This window comes from Carcharodon carcharias, chromosome 12, assembly GCF_017639515.1.
Source record: "Carcharodon carcharias isolate sCarCar2 chromosome 12, sCarCar2.pri, whole genome shotgun sequence".
NCBI lineage: Eukaryota > Metazoa > Chordata > Chondrichthyes > Lamniformes > Lamnidae > Carcharodon > Carcharodon carcharias.
In genome coordinates this window covers 5683648-5706147 of record NC_054478.1, presented here as the reverse complement: position 1 = coordinate 5706147, position 22500 = coordinate 5683648, and the positions used below count along the sequence as shown (strand labels likewise).

The 22500-nt window shown below is 55.3% G+C and overlaps 1 protein-coding gene across 1 annotated transcript in view; it reads left to right on the top strand.

Moving 5' to 3' along the window:
* LOC121284606 (insulin-like growth factor-binding protein 5) overlaps positions 1-22500 on the top strand; it is a 50060-nt gene that overhangs the window by 27277 nt on the left and 283 nt on the right. Inside the window, exons 2-4 of the mRNA XM_041200108.1 lie at positions 14118-14341; positions 15673-15792; positions 21856-22500. The exon at positions 21856-22500 is cut by the window's right edge and continues 283 nt beyond it. Coding sequence (XP_041056042.1) covers positions 14118-14341; positions 15673-15792; positions 21856-21978 — 467 coding nt within the window. The 3' untranslated portion in view covers positions 21979-22500. The remainder of the gene's footprint in view (positions 1-14117; positions 14342-15672; positions 15793-21855) is intronic.

Here is a 22500-nt window from a genome sequence, read left to right as displayed (position 1 = left end):
TCCCTCTCTCTCTCTGTCCCTCTCTCTCTCTCTCTCTGTCCCTCCCTCTCTCTCTCTCTCTGTCCCTCTCTCTCTCTCCCTCCCTCCCTCTCTCCCTCCCTCCCTCTCTCCCTCCCTCCCTCTCTCCCTCCGTCCCTCACTCTCTCTGTCCCTCTCTCTCTTTCTCTGTCTCTCTCTCTCTGTCCCTCTCTCTCTCTCCCTCCCTCCCTCTCTCCCTCCTCCCTCTCTCCCTCCGTCCCTCACTCTCTCTGTCCCTCTCTCTCTTTCTCTGTCTCTCTCTCTCTGTCCCTCTCTCCCTCCGTCCCTCACTCCCTCTCTCCCTCTCTCTCCCTCCCTCCCTCTCTCCCTCCGTCCCTCACTCTCTCTGTCCCTCTCTCTTTGCCAGATCCAGCGATGGACGAGCTGACATCCTAATGCTCGTTTTTTTAAAATTGAAATCAGAACATTCCGGTGACTGAAGAGCTGGAGAGGTCGCTGTTTCTTTCCTGGTAATTTAAAAGTTAAACCTCAGGGTGACAGCCAACCCCCCACCCCCACCCCCACCCCCACACCCCCACCCACACCCCCACCCCCACCCCCACCCACACCCCCACACCCACACCCCCACCCCCACCCACACCCACACCCCCACCCACACCCCCACCCACACCCCCACACCCCCACACCCCCACCCCCACACACCCCCACCCACACCCCCACCCACACCCCCACCCCCACCCCCACACCCCCACACCCCCACACACCCCCACCCACACACCCCCACACCCCCACACCCCCACCCACACCCACACCCCCACCCCCACACCCCCACACACCCACACCCCCACACACACCCACCCCCACCCCCACACCCCCACACCCCCACACACCCCCACCCACACACCCCCACACCCCCACACCCCCACCCACACCCACACCCCCACCCCCACACCCCCACACACCCACACCCCCACACACACCCACCCCCACCCCCACACCCCCACACCCCCACACACCCCCACCCACACACCCCCACACCCCCACACCCCCACCCACACCCACACCCCCACCCCCACACCCCCACACACCCACACCCCCACACACACCCACCCCCACCCCCACACCCCCACCCACACCCCCACACCCCCACCCACACCCCCACCCACACCCCCACCCCCACCCCCACACCCCCACACCCCCACACACCCCCACCCACACACCCCCACCCACACCCCCACACCCCCCACACCCCCCACACCCCCACCCCCACCCCCACACCCCCACCCACACCCCCACCCACACCCCCACACACCCCACACCCCCACCCCCACCCCCACACCCCCCACCCCCACACCCCCACAACCCCACCCACACCCCCACCCACACCCCCACCCACACCCCCACACACCCCACACCCCCACCCCCACCCCCACACCCCCCACCCCCACACCCCCACACCCCCACCCACACCCCCACCCACACCCCCACCCCCACCCCCACCCCCACCCACACCCCCACCCACACCCCCACCCACACCCCCACCCACCCCACACCCCCACCCCCACCCCCACACCCCCACCCCCACCCCCACACCCCCCACCCCCACACCCCCACCCACACCCACCCCCACACACCCCCCACACCCACCCCCACACACCCCACACCCCCACCCCCACACCCCCACCCAGACCACCTCACACCCACACACCACCACCCACACCCCCACACCCCCCACCCCCACTCCCCCACCCCCACCCCCACCCCCACACCCACACACCCACCCCCACACACCCCACACCCCCACCCCCACACCCCCACCCCCACCCCCACACACCCACACACCCCCACCCACACCCCCACCCCCACCCCCACACACCCACACACCCCCACCCCCACCCCCACACACCCACACACCCCCACCCCCACCCCCACCCCCACCCCCACACACCCCACCCCCACACCCCCACCCCCAGCCCCACACACACACCCCCACACCCCCCACACCCACCCCCACACACCCCACACCCCCACCCCCACCCCCACCCCCACACACCCCACCCCCACACCCCCACCCCCAGCCCCACACACACACCCCCACACCCCCACCCCCACACCCCCACCCACACCCCCACCCACACCCCCACACCCCCACACCCCCACCCCCACCCCCACACACCCCCACCCCCACCCCCACCCCCACACCCCCACCCACACCCCCACACCCCCACACCCCCACCCCCACCCCCACACACCCCCACCCCCACCCCCACCCCCACACCCCCACCCACACCCCCACCCACACCCCCACACCCCCACACCCCCACCCCCACCCCCACACACCCACACACCCCCACCCACACCCCCACCCACACCCCCACACCCCCCACCCCCACACCCCCACCCCCACACACCCCCACCCCCACCCCCACACCCCCCACCCCCACACCCCCACCCCCACACACCCCCACCCCCACCCCCACACCCCCCCCCCCCACACCCCCACCCCCACACCCACCCCCACCCCCACACACCCCCCACACCCACCCCCACACACCCCACACCCCCACCCCCACCCCCACCCCCACACACCCCCCACACCCACCCCCACACCCACCCCCACCCCCACACACCCCACACCCCCACCCCCACCCCCACACCCCCACCCCCACCCCCACCCCCACACACCCCACACCCCCACCCCCACCCCCACACCCCCCACCCCCACACCCCCACCCCCAGCCCCACACACCCCCACCCCCACCCCCACCCCCACCCCCACACCCCCACCCCCACACACCCCACACCCCCACCCCCACCCCCACACCCACACCCCCACACCCCCACCCACACCCCCACCCACACCCCCACCCACACCCCCACACCCCCACCCCCACCCCCACACCCCCACCCCCACACACCCCACACCCCCACCCCCACCCCCACACCCCCACCCCCACACACCCCACACCCCCACCCACACCCCCACCCCCACCCCCACCCCCACACACCCCCCACACCCACCCCCACCCACACCCCCACACCCCCACCCCCAGCCCCACACACCCCACACCCCCACCCCCACCCCCACACCCCCACCCCCACACCCCCACCCCCACACCCCCACCCCCACACACCCCACACCCCCACCCCCACACCCCCACCCCCACACACCCCCCACACCCACCCCCACCCACACCCCCACACCCCCACCCCCAGCCCCACACACCCCACACCCCCACCCCGACCCCCACACCCCCACCCCCACACCCCCACACCCCCACCCCCACCCCCACACCCCACCCCCCACCCCCACCCCCACACCCCACACCCCCACCCCCACACCCCACCCCCACCTCCAGCCCTTTTATCCCCTCAATAAAAAACACACAACTTGGCTGAAAAGTAAATAACTCCAAAGGCAGGAAAATACTTGTCACCGGAGTGGTGAGATTCTGCTCTGAAGAGAAATCTTTCTGTCTCTTTATCTCTTCAACCTGAGAATTCTTCATTTTGCTTTCAACCCCAATCATTCCCATCCTGCTCCAGCCCATCCAATCACAGCCTCCTTTTACTACACTCCCACTGCTCCTCCAATCAGAGGCTTCCTCGCTCCCGCTCTCACTGCTCCTCCAATCAGAGGCTCCCTCGCTCCCGCTCTCACTGCTCCTCCAATCAGAGGCTTCCTCGCTCCAGCTCCTCCAATCACAGGCTCTGTCTCTCCCATCCTGCTCCAGCCCATCCAATCACAGCCTCCTTTTACTACACTCTCACTGCTCCTCCAATCAGAGGCTCCCTCGCTCCCGCTCTCACTGCTCCTCCAATCACAGGCTCTGTCTCTCCCATCCTGCTCCAGCCCATCCAATCACAGCCTCCTTTTACTACACTCCCACTGCTCCTCCAATCAGAGGCTCCCTCGCTCCCGCTCTCACTGCTCCTCCAATCACAGGCTCTGTCTCTCCCGTCCTGCTCCAGCCCATCCAATCACAGCCTCCTTTTACTACACTCTCACTGCTCCTCCAATCACAGGCTTCCTCGCTCCAGCTCCTCCAATCAGAGGCCCCCTCGCCTCCGCTCTCACTGCTCCACCAATCAGAGGCTCCCTCACTCCTGCTCCTCCAATCACAGGCTCTGTCTCTCCCGTCCTGCTCCAGCCCATCCAATCACAGCCTCCTTTTACTACACTCCCACTGCTCCTCCAATCAGAGGCCCCCTCGCCTCCGCTCTCACTGCTCCACCAATCAGAGGCTCCCTCACTCCCTCTCCCACAGCTCCTCCAATCAGAGGCTTCCTCGCTCCCGCTCTCACTGCTCCACCAATCAGAGGCTTCCTCGCTCCCGCTCTCACTGCTCCTCCAATCAGAGGCTCCCTCGCTCCCGCTCTCACTGCTCCTCTAATCAGAGGCTCCCTTGCTCCCGCTCCTCCAATCAGAGGCCCCCTCGCCTCCGCTCTCACTGCTCCACCAATCAGAGGCTCCCTTGCTCCCACTCTCACTGCTCCACCAATCAGAGGCTCCCTCACTCCTGCTCCTCCAATCAGAGGCTCCCTTGCTCCCGCTCTCACTGCTCCTCCAATCAGAGGCTCCCTCGTTCCCGCTCTCACTGCTCCTCCAATTAGAGGTTCCCTCACTCCTGCTCCTCCAATCAGAGGCTCCCTCACTCCCTCTCCCACAGCTCCACCAATCAGAGGCTTCCTCGCTCCCGCTCTCACTGCTCCTCCAATTAGAGGTTCCCTCACTCCTGCTCCTCCAATCAGAGGCTCCCTCACTCCCTCTCCCACAGCTCCTCCAATCAGAGGCTCCCTCACTCCCTCTCCCACAGCTCCACCAATCAGAGGCTTCCTCGCTCCCGCTCTCACTGCTCCACCAATTAGAGGTTCCCTCACTCCTGCTCCTCCAATCAGAGGCTCCCTTGCTCCCGCTCTCACTGCTCCACCAATTAGAGGTTCCCTCACTCCTGCTCTCACTGCTCCTCCAATCAGAGGCTTCCTCGCTCCAGCTCCTCCAATCACAGGCTCTGTCTCTCCCATCCTGCTCCAGCCCATCCAATCACAGCCTCCTTTTACTACACTCCCACTGCTCCTCCAATCAGAGGCTTCCTCGCTCCCGCTCCTCCAATCAGAGGCCCCCTCGCCTCCGCTCTCACTGCTCCACCAATCAGAGGCTCCCTCACTCCCTCTCCCACAGCTCCACCAATCAGAGGCTTCCTCGCTCCCGCTCTCACTGCTCCTCCAATCAGAGGCTCCCTCACTCCCTCTCCCACAGCTCCTCCAATCAGAGGCTTCCTCGCTCCCGCTCTCACTGCTCCTCCAATTAGAGGTTCCCTCACTCCTGCTCCTCCAATCAGAGGCTCCCTTGCTCCCGCTCTCACTGCTCCACCAATTAGAGGTTCCCTCACTCCCGCTCTCACTGCTCCTCCAATCAGAGGCTCCCTCATTCCCGCTCTCACTGCTCCACCAATTAGAGGTTCCCTCACTCCTGCTCTCACTGCTCCTCCAATCACAGATTCTGTCTCTGGAGGATAAGCAAGAGCAAGAGGGAAGTAACCTGTGATTGGAGGAGCTGGAGCAGGACGGGAGAGACGGAGCCTGTGATTGGAGGAGCTGGAGCAGGACGGGAGAGACAGAGCCTGTGATTGGAGGAGCTGGAGCAGGACGGGAGAGACGGAGCCTGTGATTGGAGGAGCTGGAGCAGGACGGGAGAGACGGAGCCTGTGATTGGAGGAGCTGGAGCAGGACGGGAGAGACAGAGCCTGTGATTGGAGGAGCTGGAGCAGGACGGGAGAGACAGAGCCTGTGATTGGAGGAGCTGGAGCAGGACGGGAGAGACAGAGCCTGTGATTGGAGGAGCTGGAGCAGGACGGGAGAGACAGAGCCTGTGATTGGAGGAGCTGGAGCAGGACGGGAGAGACGGAGCCTGTGATTGGAGGAGCTGGAGCAGGACGGGAGAGACAGAGCCTGTGATTGGAGGAGCTGGAGCAGGACGGGAGAGACGGAGCCTGTGATTGGAGGAGCTGGAGCAGGACGGGAGAGACGGAGCCTGTGATTGGAGGAGCTGGAGCAGGACGGGAGAGACGGAGCCTGTGATTGGAGGAGCTGGAGCAGGACGGGAGAGACAGAGCCTGTGATTGGAGGAGCTGGAGCAGGACGGGAGAGACAGAGCCTGTGATTGGAGGAGCTGGAGCAGGACGGGAGAGACGGAGCCTGTGATTGGAGGAGCTGGAGCAGGACGGGAGAGACGGAGCCTGTGATTGGAGGAGCTGGAGCAGGACGGGAGAGACGGAGCCTGTGATTGGAGGAGCTGGAGCAGGACGGGAGAGACGGAGCCTGTGATTGGAGGAGCTGGAGCAGGACGGGAGAGACAGAGCCTGTGATTGGAGGAGCTGGAGCAGGACGGGAGAGACGGAGCCTGTGATTGGAGGAGCTGGAGCAGGACGGGAGAGACGGAGCCTGTGATTGGAGGAGCTGGAGCAGGACGGGAGAGACGGAGCCTGTGATTGGAGGAGCAGCTCTTTACAGATCTGTCTTCCCACACTCTCTGCTTCTCCATTCAAACTCCACACATGGTTCTGCTCCTGACACCTGCACCTGTAACTGTCCAGCCCTGGATGCTGGGCGACTCCTGAAGTAATTTTGTACTCGGGTGAGCTTTCTTGGATTTTCCACAGGCTATCTATCATCTGTGGAGGGTACATTTCACCACTGCCCTTATATATTTAGAACCCTGCTTGGACCCTGGCCCCTGTTTGCAGCTGGAGGTGGTGCAGTCTCCAGAGTGAACGATGTCTGTGGGGTTGGGGCTGAAAGACAAACTGATTCACTGGAGTTCTAAACCTTTTGCAAAACAGCGGCATTTCACTAGAAAGTCCTGTTATTAATGAGGACACTGGAGAACAAGTGAATCTGAGAGAGTGGACACCCTGTATTCCGGTGAAAGACCCACACTCCAACATTTGTTCTTGTGTTGATGGTGGTGGCAGAATTCACCAAGAGGATCCCAGGTGAAAGCAACAGCAGGGCCCAGTCGCTTCCCCGGAGACCCCCAGCTTCTCACAGTCTCTTCCCCGGAGACCCCCAGCTTCTCACAGTCGCTTCCCCGGAGACCCCCAGCTTCTCACAGTCTCTTCCCCGGAGACCCCCAGCTTCTCACAGTCTCTTCCCCGGAGACCCCCAGCTTCTCACAGTCTCTTCCCCGGAGACCCCCAGCTTCTCACAGTCTCTTCCCCGGAGACCCCCAGCTTCTCACAGTCTCTTCCCCGGAGACCCCGAGCTTCTCAGTCTCTTCCCCGGAGTCCCCCAGCTTCTCACAGTCTCTTCCCCGGAGACCCCCAGCTTCTCACAGTCTCTTCCCCGGAGACCCCCAGCTTCTCACAGTCTCTTCCCCGGAGACCCCCAGCTTCTCACAGTCGCTTCCCCGGAGACCCCCAGCTTCTCACAGTCTCTTCCCTGGAGACCCCGAGCTTCTCAGTCTCTTCCCCGGAGACCCCCAGCTTCTCACAGTCTCTTCCCCGGAGACCCCCAGCTTCTCACAGTCTCTTCCCCGGAGACCCCCAGCTTCTCACAGTCTCTTCCCCGGAGACCCCCAGCTTCTCACAGTCTCTTCCCCGGAGACCCCCAGCTTCTCACAGTCTCTTCCCCGGAGACCCCCAGCTTCTCACAGTCTCTTCCCCGGAGACCCCCAGCTTCTCACAGTCTCTTCCCCGGAGACCCCCAGCTTCTCACAGTCTCTTCCCTGGAGACCCCGAGCTTCTCAGTCTCTTCCCCGGAGACCCCCAGCTTCTCACAGTCTCTTCCCTGGAGACTCCCAGTTTCTCACAGTCTCTTCCCCGGAGACCCCCATCTTCTCACAGTCACTTACCCAGAGACCCCCAGCTTCTCACAGTCTCTTCCCCGGAGACCCCCAGTTTCTCACAGTCTCTTCCCTGGAGACTCCCAGTTTCTCACAGTCTCTTCCCCGGAGACCCCCAGCTTCTCACAGTCTCTTCCCCGGAGACCCCCAGCTTCTCACAGTCTCTTCCCCGGAGACCCCCAGCTTCTCACAGTCTCTTCCCCGGAGACCCCCAGCTTCTCACAGTCTCTTCCCCGGAGACCCCCAGCTTCTCACAGTCTCTTCCCCGGAGACCCCCAGCTTCTCACAGTCTCTTCCCTGGAGACCCCGAGCTTCTCAGTCTCTTCCCCGGAGACCCCCAGCTTCTCACAGTCTCTTCCCTGGAGACTCCCAGTTTCTCACAGTCTCTTCCCCGGAGACCCCCATCTTCTCACAGTCTCTTCCCCAGAGACCCCCAGCTTCTCACAGTCTCTTCCCCGGAGACCCCCAGTTTCTCACAGTCTCTTCCCTGGAGACTCCCAGTTTCTCACAGTCTCTTCCCCGGAGACCCCCAGCTTCTCACAGTCTCTTCCCCGGAGACCCCCAGCTTCTCACAGTCTCTTCCCCGGAGACCCCCAGCTTCTCACAGTCTCTTCCCCGGAGACCCCCAGCTTCTCACAGTGCCACAGAGAAATATACAAGAGCACAATTCTCCCCCTCTCCAACTCCCTGCTGACCAAACCCAGTTGCCAGAGAAACAACAGCTTACATTTATATAGTCCCCTTTCCCATTATAAAACATCCCAGCTGCTTGGCAGAATCATTTTGAAGCTAAATCTGACCCCTGGCTACAATGGGAGCTATCAGAACAGGTCAGCAAGAGATTGGTCACAGAGGCAGGTTTTTAACAGTGTCCTGGGAGGGGGACAAGGTGGATCATGATGAGGTTCAGGGAGGGAATTCCGGAGTTTGGGACCCAGGCAGCTGAAGGCATGGCTGCCATTGGTGTCACGGTTAAAATCAGGGTGTACAAGAGGTCAGAATTGTGGACACAGGGTTCTCTGAGAATTATGCAGCTGGAGGAGGTTACACAGACAGGGGAGGGTATGATTACATGGCAAGGTTCCAGGCGGATGAGAACTGAAAAAAGTCAGTTGTACAGAAGATTCGGAGGTTCAGGGAGCAGGAACAGATCTGTTTGTTTCACTCGCTGAACTTTCACTGTATGGTTTACATTTCCCTGATCTGCAGCTGAATATCAGTCAGTTGGTTGAGACTCACATGGAGGGATGGGGGTGGGATTGGGGGGGTGGTGACAGATGTGGGAAAGATCAGAAGTAAAGTGACACCCAGACACCTCTCCTGTAATCTCACAAGCTGCAAACATTACAGTGTCTCCACTCCCAGTGTCTCTATTCACACACTGGGTGATGGGAAGATTCAAATCAGGGAAAGGACAGCCACAATCTTAAAACTGCGCAGATTGGAGAGAATGGAAACAAGCTGGTCAAATGTAAGCTTTTTATGATTCATTTATGGGATGTGGGTCTTTGCTAGCTGGACCAGCATTTATTGCCCATCCCTAATTGCCCTTGAGAAGGTGGTGGTGAGCTGCCTTCTTGAGCCGCTGCAGTCCCTGTGGTGTAGGTACACCCACAGTGCTGTTAGGGAGGGATAATCGAACAAAAATTCATACTTGTCCTGGGAGTGTTTGATGAGGACAGTGTAGAGGGAGATTTACTCTGTATCTAACCCCGTGCTGTACCTGTCCTGGGAGTGTTTGATGGGGACAGTGTAGAGGGAGATTTACTCTGTATCTAACCCCGTGCTGTACCTGTCCTGGGAGTGTTTGATGGGGACAGTGTAGAGGGAGATTTACTCTGTATCTAACCCCGTGCTGTACCTGTCCTGGGAGTGTTTGATGGGGACAGTGTAGAGGGAGATTTACTCTGTATATAACCCCGTGCTGTACCTGTCCTGGGAGTGTTTGATGAGGACAGTGTAGAGGGAGCTTTACTCTGTACCTAACCCCGTGCTGTACCTGTCCTGGGAGTGTTTGATGGGGACGGTGTAGAGGGAGATTTACTCTGTATCTAACCCCGTGCTGTACCTGTCCTGGGAGTGTTTGATGGGGACGGTGTAGAGGGAGATTTACTCTGTATCTAACCCCGTGCTGTACCTGTCCTGGGAGTGTTTGATGGGGACGGTGTAGAGGGAGCTTTACTCTGTATCTAACCCCGTGCTGTACCTGTCCTGGGAGTGTTTGATGGGGACAGTGTAGAATGAGCTTTACTCTGTATCTAACCCCATGCTGTACCTCCCCTGGGAGTGTTTGATGGGGACAGTGTAGAGGGAGATTTACTCTGTATCTAACCCCATGCTGTACCTGTCCTGGGAGTGTTTGATGGGGACGGTGTAGATGAAGCTTTACTCTGTATCTAACCCCGTGCTGTACCTGTCCTGGGAGTGTTTGATGGGGACAGTGTAGAGGGAGCTTTACTCTGTATCTAACCCCGTGCTGTACCTGTCCTGGGAGTGTTTGATGGGGACGGTGTAGAGGGAGATTTACTCTGTATCTAACCCCGTGCTGTACCTGTCCTGGGAGTGTTTGATGGGGACGGTGTAGAGGGAGATTTACTCTGTATCTAACCCCGTGCTGTCCCTGTCCTGGGAGTGTTTGATGGGAACAGTGTAGAGGGAGCTTTACTCTGTATCTAACCCCGTGCTGTACCTGTCCTGGGAGTGTTTGATGGGGACAGTGTAGAGGGAGATTTACTCTGTATCTAACCCCGTGCTGTACCTGTCCTGGGAGTGTTTGATGGGGACGGTGTAGAGGGAGATTTACTCTGTATCTAACCCCGTGCTGTACCTGTCCTGGGAGTGTTTGATGGGGACAGTGTAGAGGGAGATTTACTCTGTATCTAACCCCGTGCTGTACCTGTCCTGCGAGTGTTTGATGGGGACAGTGTAGAGGGAGCTTTACTCTGTATCTAACCCCGTGCTGTACCTGTCCTGGGAGTGTTTGATGGGGACTGTGTAGAGGGAGATTTACTCTGTATCTAACCCCGTGCTGTACCTGTCCTGGGAGTGTTTGATGGGGACAGTGTAGAATGAGCTTTACTCTGTATCTAACCCCATGCTGTACCTCCCCTGGGAGTGTTTGATGGGGACAGTGTAGAGGGAGATTTACTCTGTATCTAACCCCGTGCTGTACCTGTCCTGGGAGTGTTTGATGGGGACAGTGTAGAGGGAGCTTTACTCTGTATCTAACCCCGTGCTGTACCTGTCCTGGGAGTGTTTGATGGGGACACTGTAGAGGGAGATTTACTCTGTATCTAACCCCGTGCTGTACCTGTCCTGGGAGTGTTTGATGGGGACGGTGTAGAGGGAGATTTACTCTGTATCTAACCCCGTGCTGTACCTGTCCTGCGAGTGTTTGATGGGGACAGTGTAGAGGGAGCTTTACTCTGTATCTAACCCCGTGCTGTACCTGTCCTGGGAGTGTTTGATGGGGACTGTGTAGAGGGAGATTTACTCTGTATCTAACCCCGTGCTGTACCTGTCCTGGGAGTGTTTGATGGGGACAGTGTAGAATGAGCTTTACTCTGTATCTAACCCCATGCTGTACCTCCCCTGGGAGTGTTTGATGGGGACAGTGTAGAGGGAGATTTACTCTGTATCTAACCCCGTGCTGTACCTGTCCTGGGAGTGTTTGATGGGGACAGTGTAGAGGGAGATTTACTCTGTATCTAACCCCGTGCTGTACCTGTCCTGGGAGTGTTTGATGGGGACGGTGTAGAGGGAGCTTTCCTCTGTATCTAACCCCGTGCTGTACCTGTCCTGGGAGTGTTTGATGGGGACAGTGTAGAGGGAGATTTACTCTGTATCTAACCCCGTGCTGTACCTGCCCTGGGAGGGTTTGATGGGGACAGTGTAGAGGGAGCTTTACTCTGTATCTAACCCCGTGCTGTACCTGTCCTGGGAGTGTTTGATGGGGACGGTGTAGAGGGAGCTTTACTCTGTATATAACCCCGTGCTGTACCTGTCCTGGGAGTGTTTGATGGGGACGATGTAGAGGGAGATTTACTCTGTATCTAACCCCGTGCTGTACCTGTCCTGGGAGTGTTTGATGGGGACAGTGTAGAGGGAGATTTACTCTGTATCTAACCCCGTGCTGTACCTGTCCTGGGAGTGTTTGATGGGGACAGTGTAGAGGGAGATTTACTCTGTATCTAACCCCGTGCTGTACCTGTCCTGGGAGTGTTTGATGGGGACGGTGTAGATGAAGCTTTACTCTGTATATAACCCCGTGCTGTACCTGTCCTGGGAGTGTTTGATGGGGACGATGTAGAGGGAGATTTACTCTGTATCTAACCCCATGCTGTACCTGTCCTGGGAGTGTTTGATGAGGACAGTGTAGAGGGAGTTTTACTCTGTATCTAACCCCGTGCTGTACCTGTCCTGGGAGTGTTTGATGGGGACGATGTAGAGGGAGATTTACTCTGTATCTAACCCCGTGCTGTACCTGTCCTGGGAGTGTTTGATGGGGACGGTATAGAGGGAGATTTACTCTGTATCTAACCCCGTGCTGTACCTGTCCTGGGAGTGTTTGATGGGAACAGTATAGAGGGAGCTTTACTCTGTATCTAACCCCGTGCTGTACTGTGCTCCACCATCCATCATGTTAAAAAAAAACAAAAATACTTGGATAAACTCAGAACAAAAACAGAATTACCTGGAAAAACTCAGCATGTCTGACAGCATCCACGGAGAGGAACAGAACTGACATTTCAAGTCCGTTTGAACCTTCATCAGAACTGAGGGCAGCATCGGCGGAGAAGAAAAGAGTTGACGTTTCGAGTCCTCATGACCCTTCGACAGAACTGAGAAATATAGAAATGAGATGAAATAGAAGCTGTTAGTGGGAAGTGGGAAGTGGGACAGGTAGGGCTGGATAGGGGGGGCTAGTGATAGAGACCAAGAAGAGATTGCCAAAGATGTCAAAGACAAAAGCACAAAGGGGTGTTGAAGGTGGTGATATTATCTAAGGAATGTGCTAATGGGGACATTAAGGGTAGCAAACAGGACAAGCAAGGGACAGATAGCCCTAGTGGGGGTTGGGTGTGGGGAAGGGATTGAAATGGGCTAAAAGGTGGAGATGAAAGAATAGATTGAAATAAATTTAAAAATAGGTGTGAAAAGAAAATTATATTTGTAAAAAAATGATAAATTATTGGAAAAAGGGGATCGGAAAGGGGGTGGGGATGGAGGAGAGAGTTCATGATCTGAAGTTGTTGAACTCAATATTCAGTCCGGAAGGCTGTAAAGTGCCTAGTGGGAAGATGAGGTGTTGTTCCTCCAGTTTGCGTTGAGCTTCATTGGAACAATGCAGCAAGCCAAGGACAGACATGTGGGCATGAGGGCAGGGTGGAGTGTTGAAATGGTAAGCGACAGGGAGGTTTGGGTAATGCTTGCGGACAGACCATCATGTTAATTTGGGTTGAGATTCCATAGAACTTTTAAACAGTTTTTGACGTGTAGTCACTGATAGATTTACTGAGAAAGGACAACTGATTTGCGATGAGGAATAAGTAACAATGATAATAACACGATAATCTACATATAATGACGTTGCCTCAGTGATAAATATTTTTCAATCCATCAGGGAAAACACACCGACCTGAATTAGTGATCTCGGTTTAACATCTTATACAAATACTGACCATATGACAGTGCAGCACTCCCTCAGTACTGACCCTCTGACAGTGCAGCACTCCCTCAGTACTGACCCTCTGACAGTGCAGCACTCCTTCAGTACTGACCCTCTGACAGCGCAGCACTCCCTCAGTACTGACCCTCTGACAGTGCAGCACTCCCTCAGTACAGACCCTCTGACAGTGCAGCACTCCCTCAGTACTGACCCTCTGACAGTGCAGCACTCCCTCAGTACTGACCCTCTGACAGCGCAGCACTCCCTCAGTACTGACCCTCTGACAGTGCAGCACTCCCTCAGTACTGACCCTCTGACAGCGCAGCACTCCCTCAGTACTGACCCTCTGACAGTGCAGCACTCCCTCAGTACAGACCCTCTGACAGTGCAGCACTCCCTCAGTACTGACCCTCTGACAGTGCAGCACTCCCTCAGTACTGACCCTCTGACAGTGCAGCACTCCCTCAGTACTGACCCCCTGACAGTGCAATGTTCCCTCAGGACTGACTCTCTGACAGTGCAGCACTCCCTCAGTACTGACCCTCTGACAGTGCAGCGCTCCCTCAGTACTGACTCTCTGCCGGTGCAATGATTTATTACAACTTTGTTCTTTGGCATTTGTTGCAGAGAAGGAATCTCCTGAGGTTGAGCAATCGATCTCCATGGATACAGCTGAGGAAGGTTACAACTCCAAACCATTGCCTAAGAAGCATAGTCGCCTATCCAATCACAAGGTGGAGGCGTTGAAAAAGGATCGTCAGAAGAGACTGCGCATCTCCAAGATCATCTCATCCTCTGAGAACACCTCACATGACCGGCGTCTCCCTGGCCACAAACAGGAATCGGAACTTGTAAGTGAGAGGGGAGTGTGGTACCTCCATCTCTGGGAGCACACACCACACCACACAGAGCAGGCACTGAGGTCTGCTCCCTCCTTCCCTTATTCTTCACTGATTCATGGATCCACTCAGCCCTGCGCACCCTGTGCTGGGCTTTTGAAAGAATTATTCAATCAGTCCCACTCCCCCTGCTCTTTCTCCAAATCCCCCCAAATTTTCCCTCTTCACCTATTTATCCAATTCCCTTTTGAAAGTTCCTATTGAATCTGCTTCCACCGCCCTTTCAGGCAGCGCCTTCCAGATCACAACAACTCACTGTGTAAAATTCCAATCTCTCCCTCTGGATCTTTTACCGATTCTCTTCAATCTGTGTCCCTCTGGTTACCCACCCTCCTGCCACTGGAAACAGTTTCTCCTTATTCACTCTATCTAAACCCCTCATGATTTTGAACACCTCGATTAAATCTCCCCCCTTAACCTTCTCTGCTCTAAGGAGAACAATCCCAGCTTCTCCAGTCTCTCCACATTAACTGAAGTCCCTCATCCCTGCTCCCATCCTGGTAAATCTCCTCCGCACCCTCTCCAAGGCCTGAAAATTCTTCCTAAAGGGTGGGACCCAGAATTGGGACACAATCCTCCAGCTGGGGTCTAACCAGTAACTTGTAAAAGGTTTATTATAACTTCCTCATTTTGTGTAATCTATCCCTCTGGAAATAAAGCCAAGGATCCCAAATCCTTTTTTAACAGCTCCCCAACTCATGCTGCCACCTTCAATGATTCCTGTCCATTCAGCCCGAGCTCTCTATGTTCCTGCGCCCTCTTTAGAATTGTCACATTTACTTTATAGTGCCTCTGCCTATTCCTCCTACCAGAATGACTCACTTTTCTTTGTTAAACTTCCATCTACCACATTTCTGCCCATCCCTCCTCCCTGACTGGGACCTCCCAAAGTCTTTTACTGTCCTCCTCACTGTTCACAATTCCTACATTTGCAAAGAAATCTAAAAATTGTATCATAAATATACAAATAGTCATTAATAAATCCAATTGGGAATTCCGGAGAAATATCTTTACCCTGAGAGTGGGAACTCGCTCCCACAGGGAGTGGCTGAGCTGAATAGCGTCGGTATGTTCAAGGGGACGCTGGCTAGACAGATGAGGAATAAAGGAATAGAAGGGTATACAGCTGAGATGAAGAAGATCGGAGCAGGATTGTGTGCAGCAGAAACACACATGCATGGCCCAATTGAGCCTGGCTGGGTATCAGCTGATTGACAATGGAATATGTTGTGGATGTTTTCTCTCTGCTCTGGGGGTAACTGATTTTACTGTTGAATGTCTAGGGTCCATGCCGCAGGCAGATGGAGCTTGTGATGCAGAATCTGAAGAAAGCTGCTTACTTGAGTCCACATGAGGTTTACATCCCAAACTGTGATCGCAAGGGCTTGTACAAAAGGAAACAGGTAAGTGAGTACAGCTAGAGCTCGCTAAAACTGACAGATTGGCTCTTTTCATAGAATGAAACAGCATCTGGCAATCATCCCATCACAGCTCTGCTCTCTCCCCATAGTCCTGTATCAATTCCCAAACTAATCCCACTGTCCCACTCTCTCCCCATAGCTCTGTATCAATCCCCAAACTAATCCCACTGTCCCGCTCTGTCCCCATAGCCCTGTATCAATCCCCAAACTAATCCCACTGCCCCGCTCTGTCCCCATAGCCCTGTATCAATCCCCAAACTAATCCCACTGCCCCACTCTCTCCCCAGAGCCCTGTATCAATCCCAAACTAATCCCACTGCCCCACTCTCTCCCAATAGCCCAGTATCAATCCCCAAACTAATCCCACTGCCCCGCTCTCTCCCCATAGCCCTGTATCAATCCCCAAACTAATCCCACTGCCCCGCTCTCTCCCCATAGCCCTGTATCAATCCCCAAACTAATCCCACTGCCCCACTCTCTCCCCATAGCTCTGTATCAATTCCCAAACTAATCCCACTGTCCCACTCTCTCCCCATAGCTCTGTATCAATTCCCAAACTAATCCCACTGCCCCGCTCTGTCCCCATAGCCCTGTATCAATCCCCAAACTAATCCCACTGCCCCACTCTCTCCCCAGAGCCCTGTATCAATCCCAAACTAATCCCACTGTCCCACTCTCTCCCCATAGCTCTGTATCAATTCCCAAACTAATCCCACTGCCCCGCTCTGTCCCCATAGCCCTGTATCAATCCCCAAACTAATCCCACTGCCCCACTCTCTCCCCAGAGCCCTGTATCAATTCCCAAACTAATCCCACTGCCCCACTCTCTCCCCATAGCCCTGTATCAATTCCCAAACTAATCCCACTGTCCCACTCTCTCCCCATAGCTCTGTATCAATTCCCAAACTAATCCCACTGCCCCGCTCTGTCCCCATAGCCCTGTATCAATCCCCAAACTAATCCCACTGCCCCACTCTCTCCCCAGAGCCCTGTATCAATCCCAAACTAATCCCACTGCCCCACTCTCTCCCAATAGCCCAGTATCAATCCCCAAACTAATCCCACTGCCCCGCTCTCTCCCCATAGCCCTGTATCAATCCCCAAACTAATCCCACTGCCCCGCTCTCTCCCCATAGCCCTGTATCAATCCCCAAACTAATCCCACTGCCCCACTCTCTCCCCAGAGCCCTGTATCAATCCTCAAACTAATCCCACTGCCCCACTCTCTCCCCATAGCCCTGTATCAATCCCCAAACTAATCCCACTGCCCCGCTCTCTCCCCAGAGCCCTGTATCAATCCCCAAACTAAACCCACTGCCCTGCTCTCTCCCCAGAGCCCTGTATCAATCCTCAAACTAATCCCACTGCCCCACTCTCTCCCCATAGCATTGTATCAATCCCAAACTAATCCCACTGCCCCACTCTCTCCCCAGAGCCCTGTATCAATCCCCAAACTAAACCCAGTGCCCTGCTCTCTCCCCATAGCCCTGTATCAATCCCAAACTAATCCCACTGCCCCACTCTCTCCCCAGAGCCCTGTATCAATCCCACACTAATCCCACTGTCCCGCTCTCTCCCCATAGCCCTGTATCAATCCCCAAACTAATCCCACTGCCCCGCTCTCTCCCCATAGCCTTGTATCAATCCCCAAACTAATCCCACTGTCCCGCTCTCTCCCCATAGCCCTGTATCAATCCCCAAACTAATCCCACTGCCACGCTCTCTCCCCATAGCCCTGTATCAATCCCCAAACTAATCCCACTGCCCCACTCTCTCCCCATAGCCCTGTATCAATCCCCAAACTAATCCCACTGCCCCGCTCTCTCCCATAGCCCTGTATCAATCCCCAAACTAATCCCACTGCCCCGCTCTCTCCCCATAGCCCTGTATCAATCCCACACTATTCCCAGTGTCCCACTCTCTCCCCATAGCCCTGTATCAATCCCCAAACTAATCCCACTGCCCCGCTCTCTCCTCATAGCCCTGTATCAATCCCCAAACTAATCCCACTGCCCCGCTCTCTCCCCATAGCCCTGTATCAATCCCCAAACTAATCCCACTGCCCCACTCTCTCCTCATAGCCCTGTATCAATCCCCAAACTAATCCCACTGCCCCACTCTCTCCCCATAGCCCTGTATCAATCCCCAAACTAATCCCACTGCCCCGCTCTCTCCCCATAGCCCTGTATCAATCCCCAAACTAATCCCACTGCCCCGCTCTCTCCCCATAGCCCTGTATCAATCCCCAAACTAATCCCACTGCCCCACTCTCTCCCCATAGCCTTGTATCAATCCCCAAACTAATCCCACTGCCCCGCTCTCTCCCCATATCCCAGTATCAATCCCCAAACTAATCCCACTGCCCCACTCTCTCCCCATAGCCCTGTATCAATCCCCAAACTAATCCCACTGCCCCGCTCTCTCCCCACAGCCTTGTATCAATCCCAAACTAATCCCACTGCCCCACTCTTTCCCCATAGCCCTGTATCAATCCGAAACTAATCCCACTGCCCCGCTCTCTCGCTATAGCCCAGTGTCAATCCACAAACTGATCCCACTGTCCCGCTCGCTCCCCATAGCCCTGTATCACTCACCAAACTAATCCCACTGCCCCACTCTTTCCCCATAGCCGTGTATCAATCCGAAACTAATCCCACTGCCCTGCTCTCTCCCCATAGTCCAGTGTCAATGCACAAACTAATCCCGCTATCCCGCTCTCTCCCCGTAGCCCTGTATGAATCCCCAAACTAATCCCACTGCCCCGCTCTATCCCTATAGCCCTGTATCAATCCCTACCTAATCCCACTGCCCTGCTCTCTCCCAATAGCGCTATATGAATGCTAAACTAATCCCACTGTCCCGCTCTCTCCCCATAGCCTTGTATCAATCCCAAACTAATCCCACTGCCCCGCTCTCTCCCCATAGCCTTGTATCAATACCAAACTAATCCCACTGCCCTGGTCTCTCCCCATAGCCCTGTATCAATCCCCAAACTAATCCCACTGCCCCACTCTCTCCCCATAGCCCTGTATCAATCCCCAAACTAATCCCACTGCCCCGCTCTCTCCCCATAGCCCTGTATCAATCCCAAACTAATCCCACTGCCCTGCTCTCTCCCCATAGCCTTGTATCAATCCCCAAACTAATCCCACTGCCCCACTCTCTCCCCATAGCCCTGTATCAATCTCCAAACTAATCCCACTGCCCCACTCTCTCCTCATAGCCCCGTATCAATCCCCAAACTAATCCCACTGTCCCGCTCTCTCCCCATATCCCAGTATCAATCCCCAAACTAATCCCACTGCCCTGCTCTCTCCCCACAGCCTTGTATCAATCCCAAACTAATCCCACTGCCCCACTCTTTCCCCATAGCCCTGTATCAATCCGAAACTAATCCCACTGCCCCGCTCTCTCGCTATAGCCCAGTGTCAATCCACAAACTGATCCCCCTGTCCCGCTCGCTCCCCATAGCCCTGTATCACTCACCAAACTAATCCCAATGTCCCAATCTCTCCCCATTGCCCTGTATCAATCCCCAAACTAATCCCACTGTCCCGCTCTCTCCCCATAGTCCTGTATCAATCCCTAAACTAATCCCACTGCCACACTCTCTCCCCATAGCCCTGTATCAATCCCAAACTAATCCCACTGCCCCACTCTTTCCCCATAGCCCTGTATCAATCTCCAAACTAATCCCACTGCCCCGCTCTCTCCCCATAGCCCTGTATCAATCCCAAACTAATCCCACTGTCCCGCTCTCTCCCCATAGCCCTGTATCAATCCCGAAACTAATCCCACTGTCCCGCTCTCTCCTCATAGTCCTGTATCAATCCCAAACTAATCCCAATGCCCCGCTCTCTCCTTGTAGCCCTGTATCAATCCCAAACTAATCCCACTGCCCCGCTCTCTCCTTGTAGCCCTGTATCAATCCCAAACTAATCCCACTGCCCCGCTCTCTCCCCATAGCCCTTTATCAATCCCCAAACTAATCCCACTGCACTGCTCTCCCCCCATAGCCCTGTATCAATCCCAAACTAATCCCACTGCACTGCTCTCCCCCCATAGCCCTGTTTCAATCCCAAACTAATCCCACTGTCCCGCTCTCTCCCCATAGCCCTGTATCAATCCCAAACTAATCCCACTGCCCCGCTCTCTCCCCATAGCCCTGTATCAATCCCCAAACTAATCCCACTGCCCCGCTCTCTCCCCATAGCCCTGTATCAATCCCCAAACTAATCCCACTGCCCCGCTCTCTCCCCATAGCCCTGTATCAATCCCCAAACTAATCCCACTGTCCCACTCTCTCCCCATAGCCCTGTATCAATCCCCAAACTAATCCCACTGCCCCGCTCTCTCCCCATAGCCCTGTATCAATCCCAAACTAATCCCACTGCCCCGCTCTCTCCCCATAGCCCTGTATCAATCCCAAACTAATCCCACTGTCCCACTCTCTCCCCATAGCCCTGTATCAATCCCCAAACTAATCCCACTGTCCCACTCTCTCCCCATAGCCCTCTATCAATCCCCAAACTAATCCCACTGCCCCGCTCTCTCCCCATAGCCCTGTATCAATCCCAAACTAATCCCACTGCCCCGCTCTCTCCCCATAGCCCTGTATCAATCCCAAACTAATCCCACTGTCCCACTCTCTCCCCATAGCCCTGTATCAATCCCCAAACTAATCCCACTGCCTCACTCTCTCTCCATAGCCCTGTATCAATCCCCAAACTATTCCCACTGCCCCGCTCTCTCTCCATAACCCTGTTTCAACCCCCAAACTAATCCCACTGCCCCACTCTCTCCCCATAGCCCTGTATGAATGCTAAACTAATCCCAAGTAATATCTCAAGATGTTTCAATGATTAAATAAACTCAACCATGTCTCCTCTTAACCTTTTGTGCTCCTGTGAAAACAATCCCTGGAACTCCTGCGTTCTGCTCATTTTACCGTGTAACCTGTTTGAGGAGCAGGTCTTGTATCTTCTTCCAAGGCAAAAGGCTTTGGGGATTAAATGGCCCCCCTAGAATCACAGAATGATTATAGCACAGAAGGTGGCCATTCAGCCCTTCATGTCTATACCAGCTCTCTGTCAGAGCCATTTAGCTAATACCATTCCCCTGTCCCTTCCCCTATATTTATTGCCCTTCAGATGCTTATTCAATTCCCTTTTGAATGCTTCATTTGAACCTGCCTCCACCACGCTCTCAGGCAGTGTGTTCCAGACCCTAACTACTCGCTGTGGGCAAAAGATTTCCCTCATGTCACCTTCGCTTCTTCCACCAATCACTTTAAACCTGTGTCCTCTGCCTCTCCATCCTTCCGCCAATGGGAACAGTTTCTCCTGATCTACTCTGTCCAGACCCCTCACCATTTTGAATCAAGTCTCCTGCCAAACTTCATTTCTCCAAGGAAAACACAACTTTTCCAATCTGTCTTTATAGCTGAAGTTCCTCATCCCCGGAACCATCCCCATGAATCTCTTTTCTGCACTCTCTCCAATGCCTTCGCATCCTTCCCACAGTGCAGCGCCCAGAACTGGACGCAATTCTCCGGCTGAGGCTGGACAAGTTCACCATAACCACCTTGCTCTCGTACTCCGTGTCCCTATTAATAAAGCCTGGGTCCAGTGCACCTTTTCAACTGCCTTCTCAACTTGTCCAATCGCCCAGGTCACTGTGCTCCTGCACCCCCTTTAGAAATGGACCCTTTGTTTTATATTGTCCCTCTTCATTCTCCCGATGAAAATGCATCAATTCACACTTCTCTGCGTTACAGTTCATCTGCCCATTCTGTCAGCTCGTGTCCCCCTGGAAAGCTATCACTATCCTCCTCACACTTCACACAGGCCCTGAGCAACAAGCTGCAGGGATTGAATGGCCTCCGACGGCCCCCCCACCCCCACCCCTGTGCTCCTATGACCCTCCTGCTGCTCACCTGGACAGGGCCCTGGGTGTCACAGGTCAAAGGGCGGTGTTCTTGACCAATTTTGGGGTTCCCTCAGGGTGAACGGTGAGTTTTAAATTTGATTCCTTTTTTTTTTACAGTGCAAACCATCGAAGGGAAAACGGCGGGGACTGTGCTGGTGTGTGAACAAGAATGGGCTCAAGTTACCCAGCTCAGATTTTATACATCATGACTTTCAGTGTCACAGCTTTGAGAGCGACTGATGTCCCTTCACCTTGACCATCCTCTCCGAATTTATTGGCTCTTTTCCAACCAGCTGACCGTCTCCAGAGGTTTCTCTTCATGAGTGGTCGGCTGACTAAAGATTATAAACCTTTGACAGTGAGTGCATCAAAACCTTAAAGTATAATAATTGAAAAAAAAATAGTATGTTATTATTTTCTGAGACATCAGGATTGGTTGAGCCTGCGTGAGCTTTATTTTTGGCTTTTCAATCTCTACAAAAGAATCATCCTTTTTTGATTGAAATTTGTTTTTTTTAAAAGAGAAATGCTGCAAGGTTGGGTGGTTCAGTGTATTTTTAACAACCCGCGATGCCCTTTCTAATCACAAATTAAGGAGATTTCTCTCGACCCAAGAAATGCACTTAAAAGAAACCTGAAACCTCAACCAGTGACTCGATGAGAGATCCACTGCCCAACACCTGGATCCTAACCGAGCTGGCAGCATCCTGATTGGACGAGGGGATGGGGAGATCCAGTGTTTGGTCTGACCTCCTTCTTGCT